Below are 10,195 nucleotides of genomic sequence, written 5' to 3'. Positions count from 1 at the left end.
TGCAGTCTGAGGCTGCCGTACGGGCGTCATTAGCCTCATCCTCTGTAGTTAGCCCTTGTCCCTGAGGAGCCATCGCTGCAGCTTCTGTGGACCCTGGAAGACGTCAGGGATCTGTGACTGAGAACGTAGGAGTTGTGGACACTCCATGGAAACTGTTTGCAGACTTGCAGGATGTTTTTGTGGTGGTCACACAACAGCTGCACATTCATCAAAGGAAGCCCTTGAGTTGACCTATTTGACCACTTGTTGCGACGGAGGTCTGAGTGTCATGTGAGTGCAGTTGATCACACACTGCACCTATGGGAAACCCGAGATCTGGGGAAATCCAATTGCTTTTGCATCCTGGCTCTCCTGACCCTGGGCAAAATGCACAAAGTTGTGTGCCCTCACAAAGATGGCATCCGTGACCTCATGGATGCATTTGTGGGGGAGACTTGTGATATCCCACAGAGGTCACCTGTGGAGCCCTGAAAGGAGCCTCTGGTGTAAAAATTAAGTGCTGCAGCCACTGGCAGTGGATGCTGTCCATGTCCACATGACGCCAAATCCTACAGTAGCTGGCAGATGTGACTGACCAGTTCCCTAGACGTGCGCAGTGATTGCTCCATGGCCAGCTTTAGCAAGGAGATTGTACAACATGCGCAGTCATCCAATTGTTCTGCAGTCCACTAAAATGCTCATTAGTTTGCAGTCTGTGCCCAAGGGGTTAAAAATTCTGGAGCACTTGGCGGCACTTTCATGCCTCTGCGTTGCTTGAGTGGGCAGAGAAGACAGAGGCCCGACTCCACGCATGTCAATGTGGCTGTGTCCGAACTGTCTGAGCTGCAGAGGAATGGTCACTTTGTACAAGGTTTCCCTAATGTGTGGCCGCATCCCTCCCCCCCACCCTGTACGTGCTTCTGTACTACCTTCAGCCACAGGGCAGCCCTTGCACCCGCCCGCACACCCCCCCCAATCCCCCAACTTGCCTCAACCGCAGGGCAGCCCTTGCCCCCTACAAGTCATCTCAACCTTGAAGTCCAACAGGCGACCCTTGCCAGCACTGTGCAACATTGCTCTGCATTCACCTCTGAGTTCCCCTCAAAGTGTAGCCTGCTAAATGCACACCTTGACGCTGATGTGGGCAGATGATCCGGCAGTGGGTGGTGGGGGGGCGGGATGCAGGGATGATTCCGGCGGGCTGGCCTTATGATGGTATGCAGATGTATTACAATGAGGTTCCCGATGTCCGATGGCGGGAAACGACCCACCATCGACAGGCTGAGCGGATGATGGTAAACTGTTTTCACGACGTCGTAAAACTGAATTTTTGCCTTCTCGCCATATTGTCCGCTCACACTGCCGAACACCACCGACGCCAGTGGGCACGGAAAATTCCATCCATTGTTTACATTATATCAGTGACTACAACTCAAAAGTATTTAACTGGCTGTAAAGTGATTTCAGATATTGTGAAAGGTGCTATGTAAATGTAGCTTTCAAGCTTGCTCTGGGGGACAGATGTCTGACCGTAGTAAAACCAGAGGCAAAGGGCGCACCAAGGCAAAGACTCGCTCCTCCAGAGCCGGTCTCCAGTTGCCTGTCAGCCATATCCACCAGATGTTGCACAAGGGTCACTCTGCCGAGCGTGTTGGGGCTGGAGCCCCCGTCTACTTGGCTGCCGTCCTTGAGTACCTGACGGCCGAGATCCTCGAGCTGAGTGGCAACATGGCTCAGGACAACAAGAAGACCTGCATCATCCCCCGCCACCAGCAGCTCGCCATCCGCAATGACAAGGAGCTCAACAAGCTGCTGGGAGGGGTCACCATAGCCCAGGGTGGGGTCCTGCCCAACTTCCTGGCTATGTTGCTGTTTAAGAAAACTGGCCACCCCAGCAAGGTTTATGCCTGAAGGGGTGAGATCAGAAAAAGATAAATATAGCTTTTCTCTTTCTTTCATTACACCTGCATCCAATAGGCTAATTGACTGTAGCAACAGTGAAATTGGAGACCCAATACTGTGTCCCTAAGGATAGTTAATCACAGAGCAATCAACTGATATTAGGAAAGTGGCTACAGAGAAATCACTACATTTACAAAACAATTCAACTCTGTAGCTAATACAACCTTACCATTCTGACTTCTCTGGCACCAACCCACAATATACCAGAAATGACACCTGCCCTTTTTAAGCTAATGACACTATCTCCAGGATATGTCAATCAGACATGTACCAGCAGCTCAGGAAAAAATGTCGATTGATTTGATGACCTGAATTTTTCAGAGAAGAATGATACATGATACAAAAATTCAGTATGACCTTAACTCAAGAACTGGATTGTTTCCCCTTTCTCCAGAAGCTGCCACGCAAATTGTGTTGTACACTGTGAATTTACAACCTATCCTGAGTTCCATATGATGTTGTACATTTGTGTTAAATAAATATGCAAATAGTATTTAAAAATTACTAATTGTTATTTGAGGTGTGAGAGAAACTGGTAAATTAAGTGGAAACATCTAACTAATAAATGAGAAACTGCAACAGCTAAAAAGAGTGTGGCAGCAATACCTGGAGAGAAATCATTTCTAGAAGCACTTAAAGTCATAGGATTGGGTTTCTATAAAGGCCCTTTACAGTAAACGCCTTTTATGGGATTTCAATGGACTTTTTTTGCCAGAGTTACAGTGGGTGATTGGGAATCCTCCCCTGCAGAGAAACTTTAATCCCCCAGTGTGGCCACCTTTTGCTAGATTTTAACAGGATGGTGCAGGATGGAGTGAACCTTTAATGGGGTAAAGATTTGTGAAACTTTTCTTAAGCAATCCCTTAGTGATAAATAGGGATTTCATTTCCAGAATTTTCAAGAGTAATAAAATGGGCAATAATGAGTCAACACTCTGTTTTGCATCACTCCCAGTCTTTAGTTTCCCACATTAATTTTGATGTGGCCCAAGATTCTCAAGCCTCTGGTACATCAACACAGCATGACATTAGAATTGTGCCTACTTTAGTGTAAAATGAAAATTTTGACTGCTATTTATATGCTGGTTTAAATTCATAAGAGAAGTTTGAGAAGTTTACAGCATTTAATTTTGTGGTCCTAAGCCCACCCACCCCAGCCCCCAAACCCTCCACATGGGTCTTCATGTGACTGGTCTCTAGGCACATGGGGCAGGATGTAATGGGATCCAGTTGCCGGATTTGCTTCCTTATCTTTCCTTCTTCGCCGGTGCCCTGCCTCATCATTAAGGTGTTTGGACTTGAAGCATGATGCAGCTTCATGGACAAGTTGTCACCATTTTGAACAATTGGTAGCAAGCTCCTCCCAATCATTAATGTCAATGCTGCCGCACTTGAAGGAGAGCTTCAAAGTGCATTTGTAGCATTTTCTTTGCCCTCCCTGGAATGCTGGTCGTTTCAGAGTTGGAAAAACAGGACCTGATGTGGGAGACAGTTTTCAGTTACCCGGACACAGTGCCTAGTCCATCAAAGTTGATTTTGCAGGAGTTTTGCCTGAAAGCTCGTGGAGCTAGCTTCAAGAAGGATACTAACATTTGTTCGACGGTCCTCCCATTGATTCTGGAGGATGCAGCGGAGGCATTGTAGATAGAATTTCTCTCCTGGGCATTAATTGTCCACTTAAGGGCCTGAATTGATGACGGGGCAGGAAGACCATCCACAGGCCATCCTGGATTTAATCAGATTGGCAGTGGGACAGTGGCGAGATCCCCACCCACTACCCTCCCGCCTGATTAAATGCCCCCCTGCCAAACCTGCCCAGGTAAGATTCTGCCCAGAAGTTTTTAGCTCAACTTCAGAAAAACATCCCCCACTGAATCAGTTTGCTACAAATTACTTAGATATTGGGCAAGTAAAGACCTAGGGAGCGAGAGAGGACAAGTCTATAAAATCCATTCTCTGGAGTTATAAGTTCAAAAATGTAGGGATATAATTTCCACAGGAATTTCTTGCTCTTCTGTCATAACTTTGCATTTTTCTGGGATTTCTGTCAATCTTTATTGAAGGGAGAGCAGATGAACTCTTATGGAAATCACTGGTGATAGTAAATAACATGCATTTTAATTGTTACACTGCAAAACCGCATTTTCTTTTTGGTTACTTCACACTCCTTTTTTATGGCTCCAAAACTATTTCATTTGGCTCTGCCTGTTGACATTTTCTATTCTAATCCCTCAGTTTCTAATGCTTTGAGTCCTGGCGCTCTGCACATCTCAGAGTATGAGATGGCTAGATTCACCTTCTAACTCCTGCCTCTGTGGCTGATGTGCTATGTTTTTTGATTCTGGGTGCAGAACAATCAACCTCTGTGTGTTGCTCTCGGTATTTAAGTTTGCTGCTGTTGTTGGTCTCTATAAATCAGCTGGGATCTGTCATGTAATACAGAGATCTGCTTGTAGGGGTCAGGTTCCTTCCATTTAACTTTTGTGACAAGAGGCACTTTATGCAACTGCAGATTTGTAGACCCACTTCGAGGTGATTCTAAAATGTGGTCAATTCGCTACAGGTCGTGTCATTTATATTTATAAGTACAGCTGATAGTGGGAAAAACACATATCTTCTCTCAGCTTTACTCCTTCAGTGTCAACACATCTTCAGACATTCTCCTGTTCCATTGCTGAAGTGCTGCTCTTACACCTCGTACATCATCCCAAGAAACATTTGATGTAAAATCCGTGAATATCATTAGAACATTGGAAAATTAATGAAAAATAAACTTACGTTTTTACATTTTGTTTAGGACAAAGAAATGACTGTTCAAATTTGTATATTATGGATCCTATCAAGTCTGTAGTAATCAAGGCAATATAATGAATAGAGTCCATGTGAAAACCCACATGAGCAGCAGAATTCAACTCCTTCCAAACAAATCTCCAAACTCAGTTACAGAGTGTTTGTAAATAATAATCCTTAACAATCACATAACAACCAATATATCACTTTGCATTCCAACTCACTTTCTCTCGTTCTACAGAATGTTTTAGGCATTGCCTTGTAAAGAAAGGACTTATATTTATATAGTGACTTATCACATTTTATGGTGCTTTACAGCAAATTATGTTTTGAAGTGTACTCACTATTATGTAGGCGAATGCAGCAGCCAATTTATGCCCAGCAAGGTGTCACAAGCAGTAAGTGAATAAATGAATGATCAGATAATTTTGGATCTGTAGATTAAAAATACAAAAGTGCAAAACATGTGTTCTATGCCACATTTGCATCAGCATAATAAAGTGTGATACAGTTTAGTAGAATTTCCTTCACATGCATCCATGCCAACACTCTTCCTTTGTTGCTGCATATTGGTCCGTGCATAGATCACAGGAATGAAAGTAAGATTGCCTTTCATTACATCCTGACTTGCCCACCCTGAGACTTTTAACTTCACTTCTTCATCATGTACTGTCACAGAAATGAAGGCATCATCTGTTTTTCTTGCTTTTTAACACCTCTTCACCCTGTCTACGTAATTATTTGCTTAGTGTTCTCAAAACAAACATTGCAGATTCTTTTCTTCCAATCCCGTGCCTGCGATTGATACCAGCTGTTTTTCCATAGACACTCTGGGAAAATCTCAGATTTGTTTTAAAACTGCTGTCTCTTTAATTGGAGTTGTGTAATCCAAACATATCCTTAAAAAAACCTCTGATGTCTCAGTGGGTTTATTCAGTGAGGAGCTGAGCCCTACAGAAAATCCCAGGTTCCATTCCACATTTACGCAAAATTAACTAATCTTAGCTGGGATGGAAGTTAGGGCGCTTCAATTGACCTCTGTGCCTTTAGATTAGAGAAGGGGAAATTTGCCAGGATTCTGATTGTTTTCAACTACTCCTGCAGAATGTGCTGTGTGAATGCTCATTAAGGACTGGAACAGGCTTCCGATACCCACTCAGTTGTGTTGCCTTTAATAAAATTGTTAAGACTCACATATGATGGTCCCTTGGGAGATGCATGAGAGACTGATCTGTGAAACAATACTCCAACAAGAAGTCAATTTCTTTGTGAGAAAAGGGGAGAAATTTTGAGAAGGAAACAAAAGAATAACTAACTGAAAATTTGAGGGGAATTAGCAAAACTCAACATCTGAAATTTTATTCACATTGAAGGCTGCAGATGCATCCGAAAGTAGTGCTAAATTTATCTAATGGTTTTAGATTACTATATTGCCTTTCTTTCTGTGCTCCCAGCCTCACTCATTAACAAGCTTCAACTCATATGAAACGTACAGCCACATTATGTCCCACACTTCCATCACTCTGTTCTCTCTTGCTCCTGGTCTTCTAATATGTTTCCAAATGACTCTATGATCTTAATCCACCTTATTGATCACCTCCTATTTTACATTCTGCACCTATCCTCCACTCCTCACTCCTTGCAGCCTTTGTTTATTTAACCATCACTGTATTCTGTTCTCTGGAACTCCACTCTCCCTGCTACTTTTAAAAAGACTCTCAAAACCATTCTCTTTAACCATACCTTCAATTTCCCTACCATGACTTTCCATTTCTCTCCCCTCTTCCTAAGTTTGTGTTCATCATAATCTTTTCTTCTTACTGTAAATCATTCTGGGACATCTTTTGCACATAGATGCATGTTTCTTCTTCTTCAGTTCTCTTCCTGAAGGCAGGTCCAACCCACAGTGCCACGATCTCCACCGCTTTTAGGGCAAGGAGGCAAGTTCCAAATCCACTCCAGCCAGAATGGGGATTGAACCCCTTGCCGTTGGCACCAATCTGATGCACACCAGCTATCCAGCCAAGTGAACCAGCCAGCCCCAGAAGGAGCTTGAGTAGCTGTGACACCATGCACTTTTACATGCATGTTGTAGTCCAGAGCTATGAACAGTGATGGTAGAGGCTTCAAGTTTCTTTCTGTTACATGGCTGACCAGGAGTCTCTGCTGCTCTTACTGCCTGCCATTGACATATGTTGGAAGGACTTACAGGTTGATATGCAACCTGCTTGCCTGCATTGTGAATGCACCCTTCTTGGCCATCAAGTGCTGGAGTGGGTCTTGAACCCAGAGCTTCTGGCTCAGAGGCAGGAATGCTACCCACAGTGCCTCAAGGCCTCCCAGGCACATGCTGAAAATATGAATTGCTGATGTTGATGTTTTCTCTGATGAAGCATGTGTGACAAATGAATGTAAATGAAACTTTGATGAGTATTGCATAGTATTATACAGAACAGAAACAGGCCATTTGGTTCAACAGGTACATGTCAGTGTTTATGCTCCACATGAGCCTCCTCCCACCTCACTTCATCACACCCTATAAACATATCCTTTTATTCCTTTCTCCCTCATGTACTTACTATTGAAGCACAAAATGACCTTAATTCATCAGCAAAGCATCCCATGGCTGTAGTTATGTCATGACAAGCTAATATATCAGTATGACATTAATACCGTTTTGAAATTATTATTTTTACATTTTCTGTGGTGCTTTTTATTTCTGCTTTAAAACTTAGACTGGCCCGAGGCTGTCACCAGCATTGTTATCTTATTTAAAATGGCAGAAAATTTTGACAATAGGGGCTAGATCTTCAACGCGTGGTTAGGAACCTGAAACCTTGATGAATTCTGGGTGAGGACCCTGGGCCTGAGTAGCATGGCTATCACAATGTGAACTTTAAATTCAAATAGCCTAATTGGCTAGAAGACAAGCTTGGTGCACAATTAGAGGTGCCAAATACCTGAAGGAAGTGGGAGCTGTCTCTCTGGTGCCAGCAGCAAAGGCAGACGATAGCCATGTTGAGGGCTGCCACTGCCTTGCCAATTTGAGCAGGCACTCATTGCAAATGGAAAGAGAAGGACAGCAGCCTACAAGGTAAGACCAACATTTGTGCTGCTGTTGGTTGGTCAGATAGACTTGTTGAAAAAAGCACTGCAAATAAAGTTATTTGGGAAAAGATTTTGAAAATTGCATTCAGTTTCATACAGGCCCCTTAACAAGCTCCTTGAGCAGCTTAAAGGGCCATTAATTGGAGGTGAGCTCCCAGACCACGCCCGCCCACCATCTCGATGGCCAATTGAAAATTCAAACCTGTCGCAAAGGCTCGGGATCCTGACACAACCTCCGGGATTGTGATTTTCAAAGAAATGAAACCAGACTTACCACCCATCATTGACCAAGGCACCAGAAACAACAACAGTACACCCTACCTTGCAAAGTCCTCCTTACTAACAATTGGGGGCTAGTGCTAAAATTGGGAGATAGTCATACTCACAGAATCATAACTTAAAGACATTGTCGCAGACACCAATATCACCATCCCTGGGTATGTGCTGTCCCACTGGCAGGACAGACCCCCAGACGGGGTGGCACAGTGGTATACACTCGGAAGGGAATTGCCCTGGGGGTCCTCAACATTGACTCTGGGCCCTATGAAGTCTCATGACATCAGGCCAAACATAGTCAAGGAAACCTCCTGCTGATTACCACCTACTGCTCCCCATGCCACCCCCCACCCCACTACAATGCCACAGCTGATGAATCATTACTACTCCATGTCAAACACCACTCAGAAGATGCACTGAGGCTGGCAAGGACACAGAATGTACTCTGATTAGTGAACTTCAAAGTCCATTACTGAGAGTGGCTTGAGATGGCCTAGTCTTAAAGGACATATCTGCTAGACTGGGTCTGCGGCAAGTGGTGAGGGAACCAACAAGAGGGAAAAACCTACTTGACCTCGTCTTCGTCAATATATCTGTCGCAGATACATCTGCACATGACAGTATTGGTAGGAGTGACCACCATGCAGTCCTTTTTGAGACGAAGTCCCGTCTTCACATTGAGGATACCCTCCATTCTTCCATGAGGCATTACCACTATGTTAAATGGGATTGATTTAGAAAAGATCTAGCAGGCCAAAATTGGGCATCCATGAGGCGCTGTGAGACATCTGCAGCAGCAATATTGTATTTAACCATAATCTATAACCTCGTGGCCTGGCATATCCACTACTCTATCATCACTGTCAAGCTGGGGGAATCAATCCTGTTTCCATGAAGTGTACAGAAGAGCATGCCAGAAGCAGCATCAGGCATACTTAAATAAAATGAGATGTCAACTTGCTGAGGCAACAGGACACGACTACTTGCTGTTCTAAGGGTTTGTTCTGATCAGTAGGTTTCATGAAGAGGTTCAGAGACTTGTAAGGTTGAACAGTGGTGTTTATTAGTAACACTGAACTACATACATGTATATATATATATAAGGTATAGCCCAATCTATGACCAATTTCCATGCTTACTTCTACACAGAAATCTGCATACGCTCAGACTGACTCAGGTCCCTTGTCAGGTGATCCTTTACATCATGCTGTGGGTGATACTGTTCTCCAGTCTCACATTAACCCTGGCTATGCCAAACACCCTTATACTACACTTGAATGCCAAACATCATGGGCAGAATTTTGCTGTCGGCGAGCAGGGGGCGGGGCCCGCTCGCCGACGCGTAAAGATCCCCCCGACGTCATCCTGCCCCATTTAAATTTTCAGGAAGGCAGGGGCACAACCAAATCAGCTGTCCGCCCGCCGACATGTCAATGGCCAATTGAGGCCATTGACAGGATCATTTAAACAATTAAAGGACCTGCCAGTCCAGCCTTAAGGTTGGCGGGCAGACCAGGAGCCCCGGCGGGAACTAGAGAAAACATGAAACCTCGTCCACTGGTGGGATGCAGTTTCATGTAGGGATTTAAAAAGTTTAATAAAGTTTTACTGTAATTTATGAACATGTCCCATCTTATATGACATCGTCACATGAGGGGGACATGTTAAGGATATTTTTATTGTTAACGTTTTTAAAACTGTCAGCGATCTCCCTGAGGCAGCACTTAGCCTCAGGGAGATGTGCGCTCTTTCATGCGCATGCGTGAAAGAGCACACTCTCACTTTTGGGGAATCCCCTCCACCCGCACAGGGAGTGCATAGCACTTCCTGCCGGACGTCACGCTGGGCGGGCCTTAATTGGCCTGCCCACGTAAAGTGGTGGCGGGGCCCGCTCCTCTGGCGGGGATCGGCTCATAGCCCACTGGAGATTGAGTCGGGCCCGCCCACCCGACAGGCAGAAAATTCTGCCCCATAAGCAGCAAGCAACAGACAGAGTTAAGCGATCCCCAACCAAGGTATCAGATCTAAGTTCTGCAGTCGTGCCTCATCCTATTGTGAATGGTGGTCGACAATTAAACAA

The 10,195-nt window shown here is 44.6% G+C and overlaps 1 protein-coding gene across 1 annotated transcript; it reads left to right on the top strand.

Annotated features, from left to right (window-relative positions):
• The first annotated feature begins 1,500 nt into the window (after positions 1–1,500).
• On the top strand, positions 1,501–1,890 carry LOC144681119 (histone H2A-like). Its single transcript, XM_078542849.1, has one exon. It carries the CDS (start codon positions 1,501–1,503, stop codon positions 1,888–1,890), a length of 390 nt encoding a protein of 129 aa, XP_078398975.1.
• Positions 1,891–10,195: the final 8,305 nt, after the last annotated feature.

The sequence above is a fragment of the Cetorhinus maximus genome, chromosome 5, assembly GCF_964194155.1.
Source record: "Cetorhinus maximus chromosome 5, sCetMax3.hap1.1, whole genome shotgun sequence".
In the NCBI taxonomy this organism is placed as follows: domain Eukaryota; kingdom Metazoa; phylum Chordata; class Chondrichthyes; order Lamniformes; family Cetorhinidae; genus Cetorhinus; species Cetorhinus maximus.
This window is presented reverse-complemented; position numbering and strand designations above follow the sequence as displayed.